This window comes from Herpailurus yagouaroundi, unplaced genomic scaffold, assembly GCF_014898765.1.
Source record: "Herpailurus yagouaroundi ecotype Mexico unplaced genomic scaffold, PumYag 308, whole genome shotgun sequence".
Lineage (NCBI taxonomy): Eukaryota > Metazoa > Chordata > Mammalia > Carnivora > Felidae > Herpailurus > Herpailurus yagouaroundi.
The window spans coordinates 2,128,940-2,156,079 of NW_024412525.1; the positions used below are offsets into that span (position 1 = coordinate 2,128,940).

Here is a 27,140-nt window from a genome sequence, read left to right on the forward strand (position 1 = left end):
AGTTGGTGGCAAAGCCTTCGGCAGCACAGCTAATCTCGCCTGCTCCCCTCAGAGATGGGTGCCGTAACCCCAGCCAGCAGGTGGCTCGGCTCCGCTTTCCTTTCCTTTGGGTAGGAGAGCCATCGGGGGCGACTAAGCCCTGAGTAAACTGTTCCCAACCTCACTCCTCCGAGCCGGGAGGGGCCGTCACTATTTCAGGACAAAACTCAGACACATCCCTCAGCCCCCACCTCTGCACAGTTACCTCCTCGGGCGGGGATCGCTCCTCCAGCACCGCGGCTGCCGCTCACAGCGATCTGTGTCTCGTGGGCCTTCAGGGGGACAGAGGGACCTCGGTGCTGCCCGTCTGTCCTGTGGCGCCTTCGGCAGCCTCTGGCCCTGCTTCCCTGCCACAGCACCAGGAGCCAGGTACACTTTCCTGATTAAGCTTCAAACGGCGGCGACACACCCAGAAGGGGAGGGAGGAGGGCGGTGGGGGGCGGGGGGGGGCTCCTCTGATCTGGGATCCACTCCCAAGGAGGAGAGAGGGCCACTCTCAGCCTCCTGTGATTGGCTGCCCCAAGTCCAAGCAAGACAAATGCGGCTCCGGCTGGAGCCAAGGGTGAGCCGGGATGCTGTCCCCTCAGGGTGCTGCCCACCTGAGGGCCAGCGGAGGGCCAGCACACCGGCCCAGCTGGCAGGGAAGCTCAGAGAGCCTCCAAGATGGAAGTGTGTGCGGCAGGAGGGACTCTCGAGCTTAGGAAATGCCTCTTGACTGTGGCTGGTGCAAAACCTGGGACGACACAAGGGGTCTCTTCTCATGGGGCCAGTCCTTCTGGCTAGGGGAAGATAGCCCTGTCTCTGGAGTGACTTTATGGTACCAGTCTGGGTGCTGGGAGCTGATGTGGTCCCTGGGCCCTCCTGGGGAAGGATGGGGGACTAAGAGGGCTGTGGTGGCTCTCTAGGACACAGTTCCAGGGCGGGGCAGGACACGTACTCGCACAGTTGGGCTGGGGGCTGCCGTGTGCCCGCTGGGGACTACGGGGCAGCAGAGGGCTATTCCACAAAACTGCCTGATGCCAGAGCTGGAGGGGCCCTTGGAGGCCACCCGCGCCACAGAAACTGCCCCCCCAGAGAGGGCAGGGTTTGCTCAAGACACGCAAGTTTAGCCTTCTGCAAAGCAAGACCTCCGCTCTGGCAAAGCTTACTGACCTAGACAAGGTGGAAGCAAGGAGACCTGCGTGCTGGCCTCTGCCTTGTCACCCTCCCCTTTGCGTTGAATACTGTTTCCTTTCAGAAAGAGCCTGGGGGGGGGGGGGGCGCCCAAGGTACCCCTCTCAGCAGGAGGGGGAGACACTCCTTTCCCTCACATGGTTACAAACTGCACCACTGAGCACTTACTACCTGCCAGGCTCTGTTACACTCACACACGCCCATCGACCCCTTCCGACACCCTATGAGATAAGTTACTATTCCCGCTTCTCTGCCGAGGAAAGGAAGACGGATTAATTTGCCCAGATCCACACAGCTCGGAAGAGTCAGCGCTGGGATTAGGACCCAGGCAGACTGGCTCTGGGGCCTACCCACCTGGCCTCTTCGCTACAGTGTCCTTTGGTCTGGGCCAGGTCCGGGGTTTCCGGGCGTGGGTCCACTTGGTGCCTGCTCTGGGCTCCCCCGGCTCCGTCACACCAGCAGAAGCTAGAGAAGACCCTCTCTCGGTACTCGTTTACCCCCGTTCGGCCAGTGGGACACTGGCATCCAGAGAGACTAAGTAGTTTACAGATGTCAGTTCCGAAGGTACCTTAGATATCAACCACCTCCGGGGTCCCCAACCAGCGGCAGTAGCACCCAGCTTCTTGCAAAATTTCTGCCATTTCTGAGCACCGTCTGAACGGTTTTGCTACGATTTCCTTGGTTTGTAACTCACTTCCCCGCTTTTCACTCGTCCTTAGCACTCATTTCCCTTGAAATCACGAAGTTTATGTGCTGATGGTGGGTTTTTTTTTTTCTAATACTCATTAAAATAATCATAGAACTACTAGAATAAAAAGTATTCTTCGGGGCACCCCCCCCCTAAAATCACGCTCAGGTGAACCACGCTTCGGGAAACAATGGGCTGGTGTAACGTCCTCACTCTCTACCTCGAGAACTTCAGGCTCAGTCAGGAGGCCTGCTGTTTGCGGTCAGGCAGCGAGTGACAGAGCCAGGACGGGACCAGGGCTCCCGACTCCCAGCCTGGAGCCTCACCCTCTGTGTCCACCCTGATGCAGTAATCAGAGAAGCCCAGTGCTCTCAGGGCCTGCCTGCCTCCAGCCTTGGCTCTGAGCTCAAGTCCATGGCTGGGAGCAGGGATATCGGGGGCTAAGGGAGTAGCTAAGGGCTAAGGGCCACCAACTAATCACCCCCAGGGGGCTCTGAGAAGAACTTCAACAAGAGAGGGATTTAGCTGAGGGGTCAGGGTTTCCTGGGGCCCTAGGGCCCCCGATCGCACTAAGTAGGAATTCTCTGTTCAATCTATGCAACCTTAACCTGATGGGTAGGAGTTTATGCTGTAACAGTAATAACAGTGAAGTAAGAATAACCAGCACTAAGTGCTCTTTTAGGTGCTAGGATTGTTCTAGGTGTTTTATACACGTTAATAATTTATTCCTTACAGCAACCCAATGAGGTAGGTAATTACTCCCCTTCCACAGTGAGGAAACAGGCATGGCTTCAAGATCTACTCAAAGTTGCCAAGACAGTAAGGGGCAGAGTTCGCATTTGTACCCAGGCTACTGGCTCAGGGTTCACGCTTTTAAGTGCCCCACTTGCTTTACTAAATGGAGGGCTGATCTTATGGGGAGATTTCGGTCCAGCCCCTCATAATGACAGCCATCACCAGATAAGCACTTAACCACGGGCTAGACCCCAGGCCAAGGTATCACTACAGATGAGGGGATTGGCTCAGAGGGGTGGAAGGGCTGTCCGAAGACGCGGGGTCTATTCATCCCAGCTTCTAGGCTCTGAGCTCCACCCAGCCACCCACCCTGCTGGCTGCCTGGAACCTGTGGAAGTTGCCTGCACTTGGAAAGCAGAGGCTCAGGAGGAGCTAGGAGGGAAAGACTCGGCCTTCTCCTCCACACCTGCAGTCATGTCTTAAAGCCCTGCTTCCTCCTCAGCCCCCCAGGGCAAGTGGGTGGACAGTGGGAGCTGGTGAGAAGCCCGAGTCAGCTTCTGACAGTGCCTCCTGCCCCAGACGGCGGAGCCTCAGAGGCAGCTTGGGAAGAGCCAAGTCCCTGGTAGCTACGCCTGCGCCCACCTAGGGGAGGGCCTGGGTGGAGGGCCCATCAATTCCTCCCTAGCAAGGGCCCCACCCAGTAACTCTGCCAATTTGTTCTGGGGCTAAATGCTGTAGTACAGGCAAAACATGGCCTCAAGGCCTAATAGGCCTCAATAAAGAACTCAAGACTTAGGAAATGGGGAGCCCTTTATGGTTCTGAGGGAGGGAAGCAACAAGATCCCAAGAGAAATGAAGGCATGAAATGGGGAGCAGTGGTAGGGGTGGAGGAAGGGGACAGATTCCTGAACAGTTGACCCTTGAACAATAGGTGTGTGTGTGTGGGGGGGGGGGGGTTATGGGGGCCCACACCCTGCGCAGTTGAAAATCCACATATAACTTTTGACTCCCCCAAAACTTAACTACCAATAGCCTACTGTTGATTTGAAGCCTTACCGATAACACGAACAGTCGATTAACACATATTTAGCATGTTATATGTAGTATATACTGTATTCTTACAATCAAGTAAGCTAGAAAAAAGAAACTGCTATTAAGAAAATCATAAGACAGAGAAAACATATTTACAATACTGTGCTGTAAAAAAATCCACATATAGGTGAACCTGTGCAGTTCAAACTTATTCAAGAGTCAGCTCTGCTTGGCGGTCAAGTTGGTGGGACTTTTGAGTGATTGGGCACAGGAACTGCAGACAAAGGAAAGATCAAGAATTGAGTGACCTCCAGGTTTCTGGCTTGAACGATAACGGATATAAAGGTCAGTTAAAGAGCTTAATCTTGGACGTGTGTATTTTGACAGGCTTGAGGCACCCTGTGGGAGAGTCCATCTGAGAGCTGGGTAGACAACCCTGAAGCTCAAGGGTCGGGTCTGGGCTAGAGAGAGAGATTCTAGAGTTAATATCAGAAAATCACAAAGGAGAATAGACTTTCAGGAAGAGTACTTGGACATTAAACTTTAGATTGAGCCATGTAGGCTGGAAATGGAAGCCTGAGAAATGTCAATCTTTAGGAAGGAGTGAAGGGATGGTGAGAAAGGGCAAGGAGGACCAAAGATGCAAGGTCCCAGAAGCCAAGTGAAGAATTTCAGGAAGGAAGAAGGATGAGGGCATCAAATGTAGTGTGTGTGTGGGGGGGGGGGGGGGCGGAAAGATAAGAACCAAGGCTATCCTCTGGGTCTGACAATTAGAGTCATCAATGACCTTGCCTACAGAGGGCTCGGGGTGAAGGACTGAAAGGGAAGGTGGAGGGCATGGGGTCAGGTAGTAGACTCCATGGTAGTCAGAGGTGGACATGGGGCCTGTGGAAATTTCTTTGGAGGGCAGGAGGACCGGACATGTTAATAGGCTGAGAAGGACCAGGAAATAGGGTGAGGTAGAGGTCCTTGGGAGAAGGGATGGGTGGGTTGGCTTTGAACAGGAGGGACATGCTATCCCCAAGACCACAGCAAAGGCAGTAAGGTAAGTACGAAGAAAAAGTTTCAGATGGGAGTGAGGAAGTTGAGAGATCATACCTACTGGCCTTGATTTTCTTGAAGTAGCAAGGGAAGATTTTCTAGGGTAGGGAGACAGGGAAATAAAAAAAACTTTTCTCCACTAGGAAAGTTGCCTAGTGACCTCCACAAAGAGTGAGCCACAAGAAAGGACTAATGCCAAGGGATTAATGGCCCCCACAAAGGCAGGGAGGAGGTGGGGGGGGTGGTAGCCACCAGCCCTCAGGGGCCCCACTCAGTCCCTCATAGGCAGAGCTGAACTGCCCAGGGAGGAACAGAGAAGACAGGCTGGGTTGTAGATCCACACTTGGAATTTTGCTGGTGGAGTACGGTAGATGCAAGGAGACAAGGCAGAGTGGGTCTGAGTGAGAAATGCAGAGAGACCACCAGGAAGTGTTCTAGCCTCACACCGTGGGGACCAATTCTAAGACCCTAGTCCCCAGGGCCAAACCCAGTGTCTTCCCGGTGGGCCTGAGCATTGCTGAACAGCGGATCTCGTGGGTTTCATAGGAGACACAGGATTCCCGAGCACGACACTAAAATTCATGTCGTACTACGTGAGATGGGATAGAGTGTCACTTCTGATCTTTTCTGTAATTAACTGTAGGGATCATAATCCTGTTCCAGATGACTTGCAGAGCAGTAAACTCTCCCTCTGCTGGGCTCCCTGCTCTTTCATCGTTCACAGAAAGAGGAGGTACACTCTGGAAGAGTTGCCTAAGAATCAATTTTGTGTGTAAGGTGAAGCATATCTAGATGTTTGGCTACTGGCTGAATCCTTATGTAAAGTGAACAGTCATCCTAATTTTTTATACTAATTTGTTTTTACACACTTGGCTTATTTATAGTTAGTGATAGTGGCTTGCTTCATCTTAAATCCTTAAAATTACCAACAACTAGCTGGATCATCTGTAGGATTTAACCAAGACTCCGAGAAACATGGTACTCGAGGTTTCTCCCAGGCGGTGTGGTTTGGTGGGGACCCAGCAGCGTTAGACACCAATTTCTGGATTGGTTATTCTAGATAAGTTAACACACGCACCTGCCCACCTTTGAAAAGACCCAGTTTTGCCTGCCTCTTGAAATAAGAGCATCCTCTCGTAGAAGAGTTACAATGCCCCCATCCCCCGGCCTTCCAAAGTAGCGGTGGCCCCAGCAGGTGCCAAGTATGTGCCAGGAAAAGGAAGAGGGCAGAACTGGGACCCATGCTCCTTCCTCCCCGTGGCATGCGTGTCTCCTGTCAACGCCATCACAAACTTTCATGCTGGCTGAGCACATTTGCTCAGGATCCCGCAATCACTCCAGCCCCTTCTCCACTGCATCCCTTGCTTGCTTCAAGGCCAACTCCAAAGTCTCCGCTCTTCCTAGAAGCCCATTTGGGGGGCCACCCTCCCCCCCCCCCCCCCATCCCCTTTATACTAGTATTGGACTCTGAACTTGGGCAAATCTTTGCAAACTGAAATCCGGGCCTCACATTGTTCTCTTAGCTCGCACTTCACCAAGGACCCAGCAGGGGGCTCCACACAAAGCTCCTCAATACAAGTTTGCTGGCCCAACCCAAGGGCAGAAACTTTAATCAGATCCAGCTGGTCCCTCTAGGTGCACCGTTTCTGTCTGGGTCTAGGACACACCCCGCACTGCATGTTCTGGGATGGGACAGAGGGCACCGGGCCAGGCTCTGCGGGATGGCCCCTGGATGGTGCTCAGATTTGTTTCCCCCAGGCAGCTGTATTCCTTGCTGCCCCACACCTCTCTGAAGAGCCGTGGGTTTTCACTGGGGAAAACACACGAGTTTCGAAGTGAGCACTTTTTACTGGTCTGTAAGATACTGACATCAGGACTGTTCAGAGTTGAAGGGGGAATCTCCCCCAAAGAGGAAACACAGAATTTCGAGGTAATTCCCAACGGCCAGTGGATAGAGCTGGTGAGGAGCCTGTCTCCAACCCATCAAGTGAGCGGCACTCCTGGCGAGCCCTGGGGCTCTGCCCGGACCCCGTGGACCCTGCCACACCGACCAGGACTTTCCAGGCTCTGCTTCTCTCCCTGGACCTATTAAAGGACAACGTTCTCTGTCCCTTCTCTGGGACACAGCGTTTATCACATCACTTGTGAAACACTCTTAGCTCTCTAGATCTCTTGAAATCCAGGAAGTGAGAGAAAGAAGACAATTTAATGATGGCTTCCTTGATGTACAGACAACAGAAGGACAAACGTTTCTCTCCATGCACTGGTACAATGAAATTCAGAGACGAGTGGAAATCCAGGGACAGGAGCTATAGCATTTAGAGCCGCTGCTCAGCCCATGGTCACGTGGTCCCACCAACTGGCTCAGTGCAGACATGGGGAGATGGGGGGACAGCCCGGCCTCCTGAGGTGGGGGCGAGGGCCCAGGTGGCAGAGTGAGCAAGGTGCATCAGCACCACCATGCCTTGGGGAAAGAATGCGGGAGAGTGGGGGTGGGGGCAAGCGGGTGGGTGTGCCCTGAAGACACAGTGCGGCTCAGTGGCATCAGCTGCCCCATCAGAACCATCCTGAGGGCTGGAACCAGGCTGAGCGGGACTGAGGTATTGGAGCTGGGAGGAAGGTGGCCATAAGAACCACAGCAGAAAGGAGAACATGCTGACTGCCTTCCTCCCGCACACTGAGTCCTCGATGGCCCAGCTCCATCCTGCGAAGGGTAAGAACATTCCGAGATCTGGAGCTGCAAGGGTGGCCAGGGTGAAGTAAGGAGGTACAGACCGTTCCAATCCTGAGGCCACCTGAGGTGTCTCTGCTCTGCTCTGGCCACCACCCCCTCCCCTTAAGCCCAAGATGTGAGCAGGCAAACCAGAGATCAGGGACCCCATCACTCTTCCCAGATTCAATCAGCTGACTAGGACTTTCCTAAAAAGAGAGAGGAGAGGGAAAATGGCCACAGGCTTCTAAACAGAAAACCTGGGAAGGGTGGCACCGAGTGGGGGGAGGGGGCATCTGGCTCCATCCAGCCCCAGAAGCTGGCGGCCGTGGCCTCTGGTCCTTGACCCAACCTCGTCGGCCCATCTAGCTGAGCATCTTGTGCCGATCGAAGACGGTCTTCCGCTGCTCCTGCACCTGCAGCTTCCACCGCTGCTGGGCGCCTTCCACACGCTCTAGGACTGTGTTTGCTCGAGGGCCCCCAAGGGAGGCAGTGGCGGCTGCCACAGAGCGAGCATCCTGCAGTGGAAGAAAAGGGAGAGATTTGGCACTGTGAGCTGGTGGCAGGGGTTGGGGGGGGGGGGTGGTTTTGAAAGCCTGACACAGAAAAAAAAATGCCCTCAGAGCAATTCCAAAGGTTGAGCTCCCCACAGACCAGGAGGCTGGACCTCCCCAATGGCTGGGGGTGGCTTGAGGGCCTTGCCTGGTGGTCCATGGGGCCTAGCACAGCACCACAGCCCAGCTGCAGGCTTGGTGTTTGTAGAATGTGTAAGGTAGGGCCTGGGAAAGGGGGCACTCCGGGAGGAAAATGATCTGAGGCCCCAGTCACCACACAGCTATAGCTTGAGTCCTCGGCTGCATCCCACTGGCCTATTTCTTTTACTTTATTTTATTTACTTGTTTATTTTTCAGAGAGAGAGAGAGAGAGAGGGCGGTGAGAGAGGCAGAGGGAGACAGCATCTCAAGCAGGCTCCATGTGTAGCGTGGAGCCCGATGAGGGGCTCGATCCCACAATCCTGGGAGCATGACCTGAGCAGAAATCATGAGTTGGCTGCTCAACCAACGGAGCCACCAAGCGCCCCCACACTGGACTATTTCTAACCTTCAAGAGGAATACTTCTTCCTGGACTGTTCACCTCATTTGGTCAGCAGAGGCCCTGATGCCGTCTGCTGTTTGTGGATACGTATCAGTGTGCCCCGTGGCGGGTACAAGGCTGCAGGACTCCTCCGCCCTGCCAGCCACAGCCCAGGGACAGCGGGAAGGCCCAGGGCTTAGGGCCTCGCTGCCCTGACATGGCAGCATGTGTGCTCCAGTGGGGAGGACGGGCCCACCGAGGCATCTGCACGGGAGCTGCTCTGCCAGGCGCTGGACACCCAGCTTACTCCCCCTGGGAAAGAGGGGTTGCCCCTCACTCAGGGAGTCTGGCAGGGATGGGGATTTGGGAGTTGGACCCCAGCACTCCCATTCCAGAGCCTGCTCTGGCCCACTCCCCTTTGACAGGTCAGGTCAGGACGGCTCAGCTCCCCTGGGTGCCCTACTGATCCCCTTCCCCTCTGCTCTCGGAACTGCTCTGTTGTCAAAGGCAGTGGCTCCCCTAATTACCACCTCTGCCTCTGAAGCTCCGGAGCCCATGCATTTCCTGCAGGACCCCAACCTGATCTTTGGGGGGAATTAGAGCCGAGGGCCAGGCCCACACCCCTGTGGGGATTTCCTCCCTCGCTCTCCCTGCCTCTCATCTGCTGCCACACATCTCTTAAGGGATTAGCACACCTCTCTAAGCCCAGAGCCGCCCAGTAAATGCAACTTTGCTTCTAATGCCCCGAGCTGGCACGGCTTCTGTCGCTTCACAGCTGCCAGGCTGGGGAGAAGGGAGGGGTGGTTAGGCAAGGGTAGGGGAGGCACAGAGAGCTGGCAGTTGCAGAGAGGTGGCTGGCCAGGGGTGAGGCTGGGAGGTAATTCGCCATCGCCGCAGAGCTCCGAGTCACTGTCTCATGAGGAACACTGCCCTCTGGGAGCCCCAGTCCACAACCCTGAGGAAGGCCTCCTCAGCCTGGTTAGCTGAGGATCACGGTGACATCAAGGACGCAGGTGCTGTCAGCATGAGGCGGGGGGCGCATTGAGCCTGGAGTCAGGACTCCAGGGTTCTAGGCCGGGGCTCCGAGGGGCCACCTCCTCCCCGCCTCAGACCCCTAGGGCCCATCTCACAGGCCTCCCAGTGGGAGCTGGGACAGAGGGGTGGCCTCAGCCACCTAGCAGCTCTGTGCCCCTGGACAAGTGACTACCTCTCCAAGCTTCAATTTCACGAAGCCAGTCTTTTCAGACTTTTCTGACTGTACTGTCAGCAGGAATTACATTTAAAACTTTTACAAGACACTTAGTATGAGGCATTCGGATACTCTCTGCTCTGCTCCGTTTCATTTTTTAAGATGCGGGTCATGACTCAGTACGTTGATTTCGTGGCCTAACAGTTGGGATCCATACTTTGAAAAACACGGTTTAGGATGAGGAGACAGGTATGGCAAGGTTAAGGAAAACAGTATGTCCAGAGTTCTCAGTGTACCGGCCACCACGGAGTAGGAGCTCAGGAAATGTTTAGTTTCCTTCTTCCTGGACTGCGCAGCTCAGCGGTTAAGAATACTCCGGAATCAAACCAACCTGGCTGTGAGTCTTGGCTCTGACACCTATCGGAATATGACCCTGGGCCAGTCAGCTCATTCTCTGAACCCATTTCCCCATCCATAAGGTGAGGACTGCAAGAGCGGCTTCTTGATGAGGCAAAGAAAGTAAGGCCTTTAGCAGCGCCTGGCAGATAGCAAATGCTCCAATTACTCATGGCAGACCCCAGCTCTACTAGGTGGGAGAGAGGAGGAGAAAGCCGGCAGCCTGCTGCCAGAGGGAGCTGCCTTTGAAAAACCCCCATGGCCCTGTACCACCTTTCAATGCTGTTCCTTCCCCGTTCAGCTGTGCCAGCTGAGGGCTACGGGGGGCCAAGGACAGGGCTCCATGTGGCAGTATAGGTGACGTGGGCACTGAAGCCCCACTGAGGAAGCTGTTGGCCCACCAGGACCTTGCTGTTCTGGCTTCAGGGGCCACAGGGGCTTCTCTCCCCTCCCCCCTCAGGCCCCCACCTCTAATCATGTCCCTTCTGGGTCCCACAAGGAGTGCCCAGGTGCGAGCTCCAAGGTGTGGGCTGGGATACCCAGGCAGGCTTGGAGGGATGGGGCAGCTCCAGCCCTGCTTCTCCTCGACTGCTCTGCATCTCGGGAGGACGTCTTGAGGAGAGGAAGCCAGAGGAAGCCAAGAGCAGAGCATTAAGGGAACATGCTGAAATTCACCGCATTACCACAGTATCATTTGTTTTCCCTTCATGTAAAGTCTTAACAAACAGCTCCTAAGTGGGGGAAAGCTGCTGCTGAGAGCCTCCGTGTTTCCATTGCTAATAGTCTGATTAAAAGGTATTAAAGACTCCACATCTGTTCTAGAGACGGCCCAGAGCGGGGCCTTACCCTTGCCCGTTCTGCAGGCAGAATGGCAGCTGGAGGAGGAGAACAGCACCATTTCTAGCCCCTTTCCTCCGACCTAGCTCCTTTCCTCTGGGGCTGAGTGTCCGGGAACTAAGGGAGGCCAGAGGGCAGCTAGGAGAGGAGGAAGGCGCCGGATACTGATGGGGCACCAGGAGATGCCCGGTGGGACCAGACTAGCACGACGATGACAAGCATCACTAAGTGCCGTGGGTTCTGCTAAGTGCTTTACGTGGATTCTCCCCAGGCTTACAAGACTGGCACATGGGAAACATCACTCCCATCTGCAGATGAGGAAACTGAGGCTATGGGAGATGAATCATTTTGCTACCCAAGGTCACACAGCCATTTTGGTGGCTGAGTTGGGGTTTGAACCATGTCTGTGATTCTCTTATCCCAGCACTCTGCTGGGTCCTTCTTTGGCTGGTTTCTCCTAAGAGGGAGCCAATGCAGAAACCCAAAGAAGCAAGCTGCTATCTTTCTGCTACACTGGAGAAGAACAAAGCACCTGTAAAGGCACCCAGAATCAGGCACTTCAAGCCACCCTCCCATCCAGGCCTGGCAGGCCCCAGATACTGGTGCACACAGGCCAGAGCTGACGACCACCATCAAAGTGGCCTAGATGAAGCCCCTCCAGCCCACACAGGAGCACTGGTTCTGAGTCAACACTGGGCTGGGCCGAAGCCTCTCTGATGACAAGAAGATGGAGGAAAAAAGAACCCCCACCTGGAGCTGCGGCCCCTCCACCGTTGTCCCCAGCCCTGGGAGTGGGGGCAGGACCAGCACTCTTGTCACTTACCCAGTCACACAGCTAAGAATGGCTCTGGTGCAAAGCCCTTCAGAAAAGTGACCACACAGCCTCCCTCTGTTTTCCCAGTTTAAATCCTTCCTGCTGTCACCTAATCCCACTGCTTCTCTGCTGCAAAGCTCTCCCTGACTCCCACATGCTCCCAGTCACCTTCCTAGGACATGGCATGATGCCACTCCCCCACCCAAAAACCCTGCCTGCTGACTCGGCTCCTCACAGATGAAACACTCGTGGGTACGGCATTCAAGGCCCCTGAGCTGGCTGAGGCGCACACTCCCGGCCTCACCTCCCCTGCGTCCCCCAGCCCTGCAGCCACACCGGTCCAGGCAGCGGCCCCTCATTCTTAAGGATGCACAAACATTTGTCAAACTGGAACACACATGATCCTGATTACATCGCACCCAATCCAGACTGAGGAAACCACACTAAGAGTTCCGGTGTCGTGGCTACTAAGTGGCAGAGTCCGACTCCAACCCCGAGCTGTGGCTCCAAAGCCCTGCTCCCAACAACAGTGCTGGGAGTCCTCTAACGGATGATCTAGAATCACATACTTTTCTGTCTATCCCCAGAGGAGGTGGGAGGACTGTCCCCATCAGCGTGTATCTCCAAGTCTGTCAGCTTCCCTGGAGGGAGAGCCCTGAGCACACATGCGGCCCGCCTATCCGTGGACAGAGAGGGAGGCCATCCCAGTGGCCCTGAGCCTTCTCGCCACCCCGGTTCCTTCGTGCCCCCAGCTGGTGCCCTCGTCGTCACCACCATTCTTTGCTTCCCCACACACCCCTCTCACACGGGGGGCCTGGAGCTGCACCCAGCCCCAGTGGGGTGAGATCTCTGAGGACCCCGCAGAGCTCAGGGGCCCATGCTACAAGAAGCAGAGACACCCAGAGCCTCATGGAAACCCTTATTTCTCTCTTCAAAGAGGGCCAAACCTGTACATCTAAAACAGCTCTGTTTGCTGTTTCTGTCCCAGCAAACATGCTTGCTTCCTCCTTTCAAAGGGTGTCTGAGCCTGGGGATTAAGCCTAATGCTGCCGGAATCCCAGGGGAGGCAGCGCTAAGCAATCAGGGCCCACCGAGGCCTGCCAGCACTTTCAAAGGGAACACGCCAGGCTTTCATCTCCCTCCTCAGGCGCTGGGGCTGCGGCTGTGGGGGAGGCTTCCCTTCCCCTTCCAGACCTCTCGCCCCAGGGCAGGAGAGCTCCTGGCCACAGGAGTTGGGGGAATGGGGACAAGGGCCCCCAAACCTGGGAAGTGATCCAATCCCTAGACCCATCTCTGACTGGGTCCCAGACTCAAGGTGGGAGGTGGGGTGGGGGCACCAGAGCCTGGACAGTTTCCTCCTCAAGGTCACTGAGTTGTACGGGCCCAGGAGAACTTTCAAAGAACTGAGAGTCCTATTCCAACTTTCCTCCTTATAGGGTGAAAGCTAAATCCGTTACCCCAGGGGAGACCCCGTCCTTCTCGCTTCCTTAAGGGAAACATTCTGCAGACCATCAATGAACCCAGAGACACAGCCTCAGCCCTGGCTCTGCTGCTGCTCAGCCAGGTGGCCTTGGGGCCTGCTCTCCTTGCCCCCAACCCCACCCACCCCCCTTTCCCCAAGTGCACTGAGAGAGGTGGGTCAGCACAGTATCCCTCAACATCCGAGACTAGGGGCACTGGGTCTCTGGAGAGATGAAACCTTTGGGCACTACTGACCCCAGTGTCCCTACAGCAGCTGAGCTATCAGTGTCCCATCCATCCTCTGAGCTGGCTCTGAAGAGCCCCCTGCCAGGAAGCCTTCCTTCCCAGACTAACAGGAAAAAAAGGGTAAGTGCCCAGCCCCCAGTCTAATAAAGAGCTTCCCAGAGCACCCAGCTTTCTGACTGCCCATCTCCTAAAACCTGATCTCACCAACTGCCTTCATGGTCCCTGCTCATTCCTTTGGTTGGGGCTCCATCTTGGGACATAAACCCCCTGAGGGCAGACATGAGGTCTACAAATCTACACAGCGCCACCTGCAGGATTCTTGAGTCCAGAGGAAAGAAGAGACGCCATGTCCATGGGAGAAAAATGGTGCTGCTGAACCCCCAGGAGGGATGACCTAGGAACACCTAAGTTGGGGACACCATACAGAATCACAAGGCGAGGGGATGGGGAGCCAGGCCGAGTACTGGGACTAGGGGACAATCCATGCTAAGAGTGCTACAACGGGGGGACAGACCCCACTCACGGCTGCCTGAAGGTGTTCCTTTAACCACCCTCCGGAGCTGCACCCAGGAGCTGCACCCTGCCCCACCCTCCACATCTGTGCAGAGCTGGCTGGGTCACGGTATCAGAGACTGAACACCTTTTATTACCTTCTAGAACCTTGGGGTAGGAGGTGAGGATGTCATCCCACCTCTCTCTACCAAGGCAGAAATCCCCTCCACAGTGTGGAGTCTGGGCTCGCCGGCTTCCGCTTGAGGGCTGCCTAAGGCACCCCACTGCCCTTGCAGGCACCCACGATACATGGCTGGACAGCACCCCCTCGTAGGCCAATCCTCCTTCCTATTCAGCCAAAATCTGCACCCAGGGGACGTCTTCCCTTGGATTCAGGATCTGCTCTCAGGAACTGGATGACCAAATCTAACCCCTCCACTCTCCCTAAAGCCCCTTCATACAGAGGCAGCTGTGACTTAAGACTCCAAGTGGGGAGCGTCCCAGGTCTCCTGGGGGAGAGGGGCCTGCGCCCAGACCCAGGGATGGCAGGCTGCCCTCCCCTCTGGCACCACATCCAGGATGGCAGGAGACACAACAAGGCCATGCCCGAGAGCCACACATTCCAGAGAAATCGCGGTGCGGATTGGGTAATCACGGGGCTGCATCTCTCAATTACTCCCCCAGCCAGGACTGCAATTACCACATTACCCCTAATCGCCGAGTGTTTATTAGCAACGCTCCTCCCCATCAGAGCTGCTATTACTGCACATTAATAACCGGGTAGGCACACAAGGTTTCCTCTTGAACACAGACCACCCAGCCGCCAGTGCCACCAGCTCCCAGGCCCCAGCTCCAAGGGGCGAGGCTCAGCCTCTCTGTTCCCCCTTTGGCCAAACGCATGTCGGCAGGAGGCTGGGGGCAGACTGGGGATGGTCCAGGCACACACCCAAGAGAAGCAACAGGGCCCATGGGATGGCCAGGCCTCCCTCCTTTCCTGGCCTCGTCTTCCTGCTCGTGCTGGCTCAGACCCACAATGGCTGCACACTGAGGTCTGAGCCCTGGACCCTCTTGGTGGGGGACCCGCCCTTGCCCACCTCCGATCCAGTGCCTGAAATGTTCTAAATTCTGACTGCCTGGTGGCAGTTTAGCCGATGCCTGGTGATTTCTTGTGACTCCAAACGCACTCGCTTACAAGGGAGCCCACCCGACACATTATCAGCGGTGTCATCTGCAAGAAGATTCCTTCTTAGATCTCGTGAAATCTCCCTCTTGTAACTCCCAACTGTGGGTCCTCGTACCCCTGGCTTTACCTGGGCGAAGCAAAGCCCTCTTCTGAAGACGTGCTATCCGAAGGCCGCTGTCACGTATCTCCTTGAGTTTGGCTTGTTTGGTTTTTTTTTTTTAAGCTAAACATCTCCTGGTTGCTTCAACTTACCCTCCCAGGACATGGCTGAGATACTTCACCCCTAGAAGCCCCTTTGTGCATGCGCTGGTTCATTCACTCCTTCCCTCACTCTGGGGATAAACAGTATCTTCCAGCAGCCAGAGCCACCAAGGACAGAGCTAACGCACCGGTCTGTGCTTCCCACAACTTCTCAGAGCGCGTCCCTCAGGGTAGAGAGTGGCAGTGAGACCTGTCCTGCCTTCAGATGCCACTGCTCTGAGGCTGTTGTGGTGGCTGTGTGATCCCATAGAGGGGGAGCTCCGGGCGTGCGGGGTGAGGAGACTCCCTCGGGCGGCGTGCTGGCTCATCACACCCCTGCCCAGGCCGCCTACGCACGCACCACTTCTCACTTTTCTTTTTTTTCCTGCAGCCATCCTCTGCCCCGCACAGGGCTTCCTCTGCAGGGCGCCCTTAACCCCTCAGCATGGGGACAGATACAGGAGGGCAAGAGTGGCTGCTAGCTATGCCGGGCCTGACCTGAGGGGTCTGCAGGCTGCCTGGTGCCAGTGGTCCCCCATCTCCTTTATCTAATGACGTTGAAACTCCTGAGCCTGATATTTGAGGCCAACAATAATCTGGCCTAAACCTACTGGCCAGCTCTATTTGCCACTATTCCTCCTGCCTACCTTACCCTCGGAACGCTCCAAATTCCTCAAGCACACACAGTGATTTCCCACCTCAGCACCGCTACCTACTTTACTCCTCACTGGCTCTCAGAATCCTACTTTCCTCTCGAGGCGCCCAGGTTGTGTTTTGCATCGAGCAGGTGCTCCGCAGAGGACTACAGAATGACTAAAGGACAAACCTGCCACCTCCAAGTCTGCCAACAGCTTGACACCAGTGTCTGAGCAACCGGTGTCACGTGTTGTGTTCACGTGTGACCGGCCCTGGCTGGCCCACTCCCCCTCGGCCTAGAAAGGCAGGGTAACAGGAACATATGGCTCCCCCCGCCGATGCCCTGAGGCTGCCTGATGCCAGACATCGGGAGAAGTGTAGGGCCACCTCCCGCTTCACCTGGAAGTGCAAAGGACAGTCCCCTGCCGAGGAAAACTCTAGAGTCTGGGTGACGTGTGGGACACTGAACAGAAGAGCGAACTGGAGTATGGGGGGTGGGGGACACGGATCCTCAACGAGGCCTCTGTAATGCTATTCTGGTTCTGCCCCGGGGACTCGCATGCCGGGGGCCCAGGACCCCACGTGTGGGCAGAGGTACTGGCAGGGCCCGGGCGCCCAGAACCCCGGTTACCTCGTTCTCCTCCTCATTGTGCAGCTGCTCGGTGTATGCATCCGGCTTTCGAATGAGAGGATCCACCAGCATCAGGAAGGCCATGTAGAGCAAGAGGGCCCCCACCACTGACAGGTAGATGACAATGGTAACCTGAAGGAAACAACCAGCTTGTCCTGTGAGCATCCTGGGCCAGGAGGGCAAATCGTGTCCATTCCCGTGCTGTGCATATTTGATGGCGCAGCTGCCTCAACTTCCGCACTGGGGAAGGGCGAGGACACTGGGGGCTTGGAGGGCAAGAGGGAAGGGAATGTGCCCTATTCCACATGTGTACCAGCTCTGCCCTAAAACTGAGGGGACCCCCCCAAGAATGACGGACATAAAAACAACAGATAATGAAGGAAGACATCTGGATTCTGACACCCCAAGATGCTCCCAGGGGTGGGGATCAGGGAAACAGGGCTACCAGGATATCTCTAAGAAAGGGTGGAAAGCAATTGGACACTAAGAGCAAGGAAGAACCGGCTGGTGAAGAGGCCTGAAGGCAGAGGCCGAGCACCTGGGCACAGGGGCTCACTCCCCCCACCAACGGAATGGACAGGTGCGAAGCTGCGGTCCTGAGAGGGCACGCCAACAGGTGGAGGGGGACAGACCGGCAAGGTGTGCACTGGAGGCTGGAGGCTACATCTCCCCCTCCCGGCGGTCACCCCGGGAGTAATTTCTGTAATTTCTGTTTTACAGAAGATAGATTCAGTGAGGCCAATTCAAGGTTTCCAGTGTGATACTCTGGGCATTTAAGACAGGATTCTCCAAGACACTTAGCAGCTTCAGTCCCTGTAATGGCATTACTAATACACCTCAGTTACTGGGACTACAGAAGCACCTTTGCTTGTGTCCAAATGCCCCCTGGGCGGCTGCCATCACCTGAGAACCGTGAGGCTAAACCGCTCAGCCTAGGTGCCAAGGCTAGCAAGTGGGAGAGATGTAACCTGAACTCAGATTTACTGACTGTCTCAAATGCTTTCCTACTTCCACAATGCCTGGCCATCACTGGCCTCTGAACCCGGCCTTGACCCTAAATGGACTGCGAGGAGGGATAAAAGGAAGAAAGAAACCTTGGGACTTTCAAGTCAAAGCTCAGCTCAAAGGTCAAGTTCAACTGGACCAACTTCCTCCCTGATTGGGGCATCAGCGTTCATGCCTCTTTAAACAGGGCAAATGATCAGACCTCTTGCCTGTACCCCAGGAAGGGGAAGGGGAGTAGAGACTGAGTCTCTAATAGGCTAAAGCTGGGGGGAGGGGGAGGCTCCTTGGGAGGAGGACTGGAGGGAAATTTGAGGGATTAGGAAGTGTGTCTGATGAGGTCCCCATATCGGGAAGTCCCTTTCTGCCAAACAGGGACAGGGGACACTTGGCTCAGAATTCAGTCTCAGCCACTTGGTCCCCAGAGGGTGGGGCCCCAGAGCACGTTCAGAGCAGGAGAAAGATGCTCCAGGAGTGGCTGGTTCATGTGGGAGGATAAAAGGAGTGACGGACGTGGGGGATAGGCAGCTGCTTTCCATGAGAAAGGCGAGAACACAGAGGACTGCAGGGCAGGGAAGGTGCTGCCAGCTCCCTGGTCTGGGAGGACAGCAGTGAGCATCGCCTCCCCTCCTGAGCCTCAAAAGGAGAAACCTGGACGAGGCAGTGTCGTTAAATTCCCAAATTCCTTTCTCGAGGCTATTTCTAGACTCTCCACAGAACCAGGTTCTCCACAGAACCTGGCCAGGAAGGCCTTAAGTTAGAAATCGGTAGACGGGGTCTGGCTCAGGTGTTGGAACACAGACTAGGAGTCCCGGGGGGGCTGTGGGTGGACGAGACCCTGCTAGCGTGAGCCGTGGTCCTGTTGCGTCCGCCTCAGGCAGAGGAAAGAACAAGGCCCCCGTCCTCACTCACTACGGGAGTGGTCGTGTCTACCACTTCTCTCCTGAATTCACCCAATAGCCTAGGAGAACGAGGGTCAGGGCTGAAGCCCCTCCTGCCCAGCTGCCCCATGCAGACACCTCGCCCTTGTCCATAGCTCTTGGGAGCTTTTCAGGACTCTGAGGAGTTCGGTAGACTGGATGTTCCAGGAGGGCGGGCTTATTGCTCTATTAGCGGCATCCTACACGGTGCCCAGAACATAAAAGGCACCTAAAGGAGGCTCCCTGAAGGAATGGGAGAGAGAGGAAGGGAAAGACTGGAAAGAAAAGAGTGACACTGAACACCTCTCCCAGGTTCCCAGCGCCCCCGTGTAATGGGAGCCACTGGACAGAGGTCAGAGGAGAAAGCTGGCTCCAAGAAGGTGTGGGGAGCGGGCCCCTGCATCTGTGACCAGGCCAACCCAGAAGCCGGTCCCACAGCCACTTGGGATGCTCAGCATACAGCCAGAGACAGTGAGTGCCGGGCAGCTGGGGATTGGAGGGGGGCCCCCGAGAGCCGGGCTACCTTGATGGTGGTGGTGCTGCGTTCCTCATACTTGCACTCGCACAGCAGACAGTAGGCCTCCACGTCGTGGCCGGGCACTGGCATGGGCTCCACCACGTGCAGGCAGTTGCTGCAACAGAGACAGACAGGGCGGTGGGAGCAGGGCCACAGGAAGCGGGCAGCCTGGGAGGGGAGGGGCTGGGCAAAGGTGAGGGTGTTCCCAGGGAGTATGGAGTTTATAAAGGGTCAGGCTGGCGCCAGCCCCCTTCCCCAACTCAGAGCCTCACAGCACCTGGCCACTGGCCATCCGAACCAGCTCTCCAAAGTGTGCCTACAGGGCTGGCACGAAAAATGCTAACGTTCCCCAAACTTCTACCCTTAGCTGCCCTCATGTCTCCTGCTATGGTTCCCCTGCTGGGGCTTATCCATTCCAAAGATTTTCAACTCCGAGCTGGTGAGGCCTAGACTGGTATCTTAGACTAGAATCTCTTAGTCAGGACCGCCCCGGGGCCCTCCTACGTCCAGCTGCCCACTGGATTCACCATAGGAGCACCCCACAGGGTCCGCAAACTCTACGTCCACCCCTCCGCCCCTCTGCCCCAACCCCCCAGTCCCGGAGTCTGTGTTACAAACGGCAGAAAGCACCCCTACTGTCCACTCCACTGACCAAGTCAAAACCTGGCAATCACCTTGACACTGCCTCTTCCTCTCACCTATGAATCCACCAAAAGCCAGTGATTTTACCCCCTTAGACATTTCTAAGACCCACCTTCTCTATTGTCTCCCACTACTGTGTCTCAGATGAAATTCTCATCATTCTTGCTTCAGGCAAATGACCCAGCCTCCCCACTGCTCTCCTGCTCTTGTTGGCCCTGTGCCAATACTACCTGCACCTGGCAGCCGAGTGGTGTTACCAAAATGAAACTCTGGTCATGTCACCCCCAGCTTAAAGCCTAAAGCTGGTGCAATGTCTCCACCCAGCCTCTAGGGTGAGAACGAACTGAGCTGTTGCCCCTCAGCCTCCTACTGATCCACCTGATTCCAGGGCCGCCTACCTGTCCAATTCCATTCCCTGCCTCCCCTCAACCTGCTCCCCATCCTCCTCCAGCTATGCTGATCTTCTGGACTCTTCTCTGAATGAGCCATGCTCCCTTCCTTGATACATCTCCCGCCCTCTGCCAGGAATACATGGCTTTGCCACCTTCCCTTTCCATGCTCTGAATCCTACACCTCCTTGAAGATCCAGCTCAAAGACCTGACCTCTCCCTCTGCTCATCTCTATCACAGCACTGACCACACTGTACTGTGATCTCACCTTTATTTGTACGGTCGCCCCCAGGAGATGTTGAGTTCCTTGAGGACAGAGGCCATCCCCAGCACCCTGGCAGAGCTGCACTCAGTGAACAAGTGACTGCCAAATGAATCCCATGTTCTAACAGTATGCCCACATAGCCCACCTTTCCCTAACAGGGCTCCCGCAGAAGGTGAGCCAAAGATCACAGGCCCATTTGAAAAGGTGGTGGGTTCAGGAAGGCAAAGTGGCATCTCCACCACGATGAGGTCAGGACCCAAACCCTGATCGTTGGCTCATCTTTACATCTGACCCTCAGCTTCAGTGGGGCCTGTGCTCAGCTCTTTATCTGGGTCTCTCGATCAGCCCCAGCCCTTCAGATCGGCAGGTTTTCAACAAGTATGGTTCACAGACCACAGTAAGCCAATGACCTAGAGAATGCGCCTTTATCACTACCACCAGGAAAGGTCAAACACACCCTCAGAGGTTCACGGAAGCGAGCCAGGCATCACACTGCCATGGACCACCAGGTCTGGGCTGTCCTGGCTGTGCCGCTAAGTGTCTGGGGCCCTGGGCCTATTTTCTCCTCTCTGAGATGCAGGGGTTGTACCAGATGACCTTTAAGGCCCTTCCTGGTCTAACAGGAAGCCTGCAAGAGTCACGCATAGCTCTCTGAAAACAACCAGGCCTGTTCTGAGCTATCCAGGGTCCTTTTAGACTCAGGCTGGGTTTTTGGCAGAGGCATCAAAGACGTGTGACGTGAAGATCAAGTGTTGACATAAAAATGAGATGTCCTCTAAAATCCTCTGATCCCCTTAAAAATCTGGCCCGCAGCATATGTGAGTTCATCTAAACCTCTGACGATTCCAGTTTCACCACTGGGTAGCAACTTCACCACATCACTCCTAGCTGCACGAAGGGGTCCTCTTCTACCGTAACTAAATGCATCATTTCCAGACCCTGCACACTGCCAGTTCTGGGGGCTGATGGACAAGGCCAGGTTCACGCACAACACTTGGTCATCAAGTGTTCACTTGGGACCTTCTCTTTTCCAGGAAGTCCCCACAAGCCTCCTGAGGACCAGATGCCTCCTTTCCGAGCCACACGGGGTCGTGGTTTAGAAGGTCACGCCAGTGTTGCAGGAAGATGTGTGGACTACCCCCAAGGCCAAGGTGGAGTGTCAGGGGGAGCTGGGAGGGGCCAACCCAGGTTCTTCAAATTGGAATGCTATTACAGGAACAGGCTGTTTCTAGAAGGGTTAGGGCAACAGTAAACGAAAAGCTGTAATTTTTCTGCTGGCTCTGGCGCTCCTGAAAGTCAGTGAAACCCTAAACATGATCCTGCTCTCTAAAGCTTTCCTTTACCTTTTTGGGATCAGTGCTATCAAAAGACTCCAAGGATTGGCCAGAGGACATTAAGGGGAGAGGTCTACAAAGATAAGCTGGGTTTAATTCTCTGCTCTTCTATGTGTTCTGTGATGGCAGGTAATTTATTTACCCTTTCTGGGTCTCGGTTTCCTCATTTATAAGTGGAGGCTGAACTCCATCGGTGTCTTTCAAGCTGTGCTCTCTTAGAACCACTCAAGAACCACTGTGCAAGGAGGTGGGCTGAGGGAGGGGCTGAGGGACGGGTCCCTCTCGGCACCGGTTCTGATTTTGTTTTGTACGTTGTTTCCAAAACAGATTCTGTCGATAGAAAGGTTCAGTTTGTATAAGTCTGAAAGACACTGAACTAGCCAACCTGTTTGGTTCCTTCCTACTCTGGGATGGCCTCTAATACATTATCTCCTCGGCAGGCCCACCAACAGGGCAACATTGTTAGGGTTTCTGCCCTTCTACAGGCATGTGGTTATGAACTACCAGCACTAGATGGCAGGATACCAGCACCGCAGGAACATAAATGCCATTAAATGTGAGGACTGCGGCTCAGGCAGTTCTGGCCTCACTCTGCACCACAAAGGAGGGTGCAAGTATTGCCCCAGCTGTGGACCAATGTGACAGCACAGTGACAAGGTGGCAGAGACTTGAAGACACAACTGGACTCCTCTGGTCCTAGCACGGAGACCCTCAGACCACATGTCAAGCCCCATCCCATTACTAAGGGAGTGTCACCAGTGTTGCTGGGTCCTAGAATCTGTCCAGCCTCGGTTTCTACCTACCACCCTAATGGAACTGTCTCAAAGTTCTCCATTAAGATTGTTCATTAGGCAATCCCCTAATTCTGATTTCTAAGGAGAAGATAATAAACTACAGCCTGAGAGGTCCAGACAAGACTCGTTTCTCTGTGGGCATCCACACTTGGGTTTTCAGACCATAGTATAACCCCAGGGCGGAGACATTGCTAATAAAATCTGCTGTTGCCTGTGCGATGTAGTCTTATTACCTGCTGTGGGGCTCTGACAGTCTATCAGATCATTTCCTGATGTTATTTGAGCTATAACCCCAACATACAAGGAGGTCACAGGGGCTCCTCCCAGGACTTCATGTCTCAGGGCTTTGTGACTCCATCAGGACAGGCAAAACCAGAGGGAAACAGTCTACCTATGTTGTGGGAGGAGCTCAAGTTTTCTGGGGCTTGGTGTAAGTCTGACGATTATCTATGTGGCCTCTAATAACGCATGATAATATATATTAATATTAGCTAACATTTACACAGCACTTACTATGTACCAGGCATTGTCTAAGTGCTTTACTTACACAGGTACGTACAAGCACATATACCACACACACACGCCCACACACACGCCCACACACACACACACACACACACACACACACACATTTAATACTCAAAATACTGCCGCCCATCTTACAGATGAGGAAACTGAAGTACATTGGAGAGGAAGTAACTTGTCACAGAATGAGCAAATGGCAGACCTAGAGTGAGGGCAAGGCAAGCCAGATCCCCAGCCTGTGCATCTAACTAGACAGCCTCTCGGAAAATCACTCAGACTATCTCAGAACTGGGTAAATTCAAAATTCCCAAGTGCTTCTCCAAACAAACTGCCTCAAGATCACCTACAGAACTTTAAGAAAATGTTACCCCTGACTTCCTGTTCCCAATACTTACGGAATCGAAATCTTAGGGGGGAGGAGATCTAATGTAGGGCATGGTGACTATCGTTAACGATACTGTCTTATACACTTGAAAACTGTGGAGAGAGTAGATCTTAAATGTCCTGACCACAGACACAAAAGGTAATTACGTGAGGAGACGGAGGTGTTAATTTACCTTATTGTGGCAATCATTTCATAATATGTATATCAAACCATCAGGATATACACCTTAAACTTACACAAAGTTCTACGTCTAACGTATCTCAGTAAAGCTGGGGAGAAAAAAAAAACAACAGAATCCAAAATCTTGGGGGGCAGAAGGTGCTGGCAATCTGCATTTTCTCAAAGCCCACCTGATGATATTACCGTACAACCAAGCAGGCGCACTGACCTGGACATCCCCTCCCCATGAAGTGAATCCCTTCTAACAGTGCCCTTAGCAAAGAATCACCCCATCTGTGCTCAGATCCCTCCAAGGATGGGGCTTCCCAGCTCCTAAAACAGTCTGGATTAGAAATGTTTCCTCAGCTCACACTTAAATCTGTTTCCCTGAAGCTTTCCTTAAAGTTGTTTCTACTGGCTCCAATTCTACACCAAAAAACCACATGGAACATAACGGATTCCCATTCCCAGGCGCCCCACCTCCCATAGCATGCCAGCCCTGCTCCTGGTCTTTGTCAGTCACCAGATGTCCCCAAACCCTCCCCTCGTTGAGCCTCCCTTAAATCACTCCTTCTAGGACAATGTGTTGAAACTTCCTTTAATCAAGCTGGTCTCCTCTCTCTGAATTTGTGCTTCTTCATCTCTTTTTTAACGTGAAGCAGCTAGAAATGAATTCAGGACTCCAGGAGTATAATTTAAAATTCCCCTTTGGATTTTAGACTCTGCAGTCATAAAAAGGGAACACTAGCTATCTCGCCTACCTCACAAGGTGTTAATGACACTGGTACAGAATAACACACGTAACAGAGCTTTGCAAAAGTACACAAAAGATCCCACAGTATGCAGGCATACTAACAACCTCTCCCAATTTCTCTGCCACCATTTTGCATATATGAATAAACACCCAAACCAAAGCAAAATAACAACATCCACTTCTCTGACCAGGAACCCCTCAGCTAGAATTCAAGGCACCTAGGCCCTGTTCCCAATTGGCTGTGTGACCATGGACAAAACAGTGCTTTGTACACTGTCCATAGGAATGAGAGAGCAAGCTTATCCTCCAGGGGTCCAAGAATCCCAGGAAACACTTGTAACTTCAACTAGTTGAAGCAGCCATGAGCCAGCCTGTACAGTGCCTTACCAGTCCTTCTGTGACACATTCTGGTTGTAAATGTGCCCACTGATGTTTCTATATGGTGGACAGATGCATTTGCAACGGATATCTTCAGAGCTCTGGAAGAAAAAGCGTATCAGGTAGACAGGGCCCATGGGTTCAGGTTCTAGCAAAGACTTTCAGCTTTCATTTCCCTGTTCTATATATGAATGCTCTTGACCTTTCCCATCCCCAAGTTCAGCAAGGAATGGCTTCTGCAGGAAGGATGCTAGTATCACAGGACCCTCAAGACGTCAACTGTCCAGGTGGCAAATGAGACCCCCAGAGAGCTGCCTAGGGCTGTCATTCCCTAGTAGGGTGCTTTGGAGTAGGGATGTTTGTGGCAAGCAAAGTGACAGTCCTCTACTCTGGGCCCCACATCTGCTGTGTGCACCTCTGTCCAGCAATCTTGATGGTGACACCCTTTCTCTCCACCCCTCCATCATCCCATCTCCAACTTCCCAGGTAGGATGAGGGCAGAAGTAAACAAGAGAAAGAGGGTCATTTCTGTGGGAATACCCAAGCAACCCCTTAGAAAGTTCTTCCTCTCTGAAATGGATAAGAAACAACACCACAAACATTTTCATTCCAATCAGGAATTCCCCAGGGAGACTGCAAGCAAACCCTCCGACTCCACCTTACTTAAAGCCTTGGGGATCTTCAAATTTTCAAATACCACAGAGCTGCCCAGCTCCGGGTAATATGCCCCTAAAAAAAAATAGCAATTTCTCCAGAGTCCCAGTGCTTAGGGTGGGTTAGGCTGGTCACCCTTGGCAACAGAAACTCCCAACTATGTAGGACTTCACACTTAAAGAGCATTTCTACTCACTGTATCACTTGATTCTCCTTCAGCAGAGTAGTGGATATTATAACCATAGTTATTTTAACCCGGGAGCAAAGGAAGGTATGGGGAACTTAGATAATTCCTTCAAACACAAACTCCCTTGCTGGAATCCTACCTCGGTTTCCATCTGGTCCAGAACCTATGTTCTGTGCACCACCCCACTCCTTCTCACTCCACCCTTCCCGACGCCTGCAGTTCTGCGCCTGCGAGTCCCAAAAGTATGGCCCATAAACGAGTGAGAGGGGCAGAGCTGAACAGCAGCTACCCCTGGGGAAGCCCTGTCCGCAGGAAGGGTGGTCGTGCAAGAGGTGCTGCTGTCTCACCTCCCTCACCTTGTTGGCTTGAGCTGGGGGCACCAGCAAGCACCCGACCACGGCCACCAAACATAGGAGCTTCATGCTTGGCAGGCTGGGGGTGCCAACCAGACCGGACACCTGCATAAGAGATATGAAGTCGGGCAAGGAAAGGTGACCACACCACTGTCGGCATTCTCGGCCCCTTGGCCGTCTAGCCGGGACGTGGGAATGGGGTTGGGGGCTGGGCTCGGCATCCCAGGGCCTCCTAAAACCCTGTAGCCAAATGCTGCCTTCCCTCTCCCCCAAGTCTCCGGCTCTCGACTGCCCACCCGGAGCGCCCAGAAGAGAGGCCTCTAGGGGACACGGCCGCAGGGGGCCTCGAGTCCCGAGGAGCAGGCCTCGAGTCCCGAGGAGCAGGCCACGCTCCGTGCTCTGACCCTCGCATTCCGTTCCACCGCCCTCCGCCATCTCTGCCTCCGCCCGCCCGACAGCTCCTCCCCGCTCAAGGCCCGACGAAAACTTTGGGTGCAGAGGCTGGAAGACCTGATCCGACCGCCAAGGCCAGTGCCCACCTAACCTAGGGGTCTTGGGCAGTCCCCGAATCCCCAGGTGCCCCCACGACCCCTGTCCCCTCCCCCAACGCGCCGTCCGCTAACCTGCGAGCCCCGCCGCTGCTGCAGAGGACCCAGCCGGTCCCGCCCCCTCCCGGCCGCTATTGGCTGCCGGAGCAGTCTCTCAGCCCAACCTCGCTATCGCCAAGGTAACAAGACCCACCTTCGCCTGGGCTTAGAGGCTCCGGCGCAAGGGAGAGGAAGGCATTTCTCAAACCCGACCAAACAAGAAAAGGGAGCGTCAGTCAGTCTTCCAGGCCGAAACGTGGAAGGGTCTTGCCTTTGTGGGGCCTGTAAAACTACCACTGTAGTGCTTGGCCCCTCCTTGTATTATAAAAGGCGGAGGATCTGAGAGGGACTAAGCTTGTTTCACCTTGTTGTTTTGAAGAGAAAGCACTTTATACACAATAAGCTAGTAACAACAATAACCTTAAAAAATCCAATAAAGGGCTTTGTCCTCGCTCACAATCTGGAAATGTTTAGGGATCCATGTCTTTGCTGCATAAGACTTTGCCAGACCCCAGCTCTACTCTTCCCTCCACCCTCCTCCCTGAGGAGGAGGAAACCAGGGGTGGCAATGAAGTGGAGGACTGGGCCTGTGAGGCGTGTGCCCGGCCACCGGTTACCTGGTCTCACTGCCCCGAGTACTGGTTCTGGACCTGGCAGACTGGGGCAAGATGTGCAA

The 27,140-nt window shown here is 54.3% G+C and overlaps 1 protein-coding gene across 5 annotated transcripts; it reads right to left on the minus strand.

The window, feature by feature from the left end:
- Positions 1-6,895: 6,895 nt before the first annotated feature.
- TMEM9 (transmembrane protein 9) lies at positions 6,896-26,564 on the minus strand. Of its 5 annotated transcripts, none has more exons than XM_040462331.1 (7): positions 26,501-26,564; positions 25,872-25,982; positions 24,693-24,784; positions 19,064-19,172; positions 16,619-16,750; positions 15,341-15,345; positions 6,896-7,822 (listed from the first exon to the last, which is right to left on the minus strand). In XM_040462331.1, exons 2-7 carry the CDS (start codon positions 25,944-25,946, stop codon positions 7,666-7,668), a joined length of 570 nt encoding a protein of 189 aa, XP_040318265.1. In that variant the 5' UTR covers positions 25,947-25,982; positions 26,501-26,564; the 3' UTR covers positions 6,896-7,665. The 5 variants fall into 5 exon arrangements, with proteins under 5 accessions (XP_040318265.1, XP_040318269.1, XP_040318266.1 ...); XM_040462335.1 differs by having other exon boundaries at positions 25,881-25,982; positions 26,501-26,562; XM_040462332.1 differs by lacking the exon at positions 26,501-26,564 and adding an exon at positions 26,417-26,446.
- Positions 26,565-27,140: the final 576 nt, after the last annotated feature.

Excerpts from the sequence above, each read along its gene's own strand:
- TMEM9 (XM_040462331.1), bottom strand. The coding sequence starts at position 25,946 with ATGAAGCTCCTATGTTTGGTGGCCGTGGTCGGGTGCTTGCTGGTGCCC. Across the intron at positions 19,173-24,692 it reads AATGTGTCACAGAAGGACTG|CAACTGCCTGCACGTGGTGG; the intron begins GTAAGGCACTGT and ends TCTCTGTTGCAG. Across the intron at positions 16,751-19,063 it reads GCAGCACCACCACCATCAAG|GTTACCATTGTCATCTACCT; the intron begins GTAGCCCGGCTC and ends TGTTTCCTTCAG.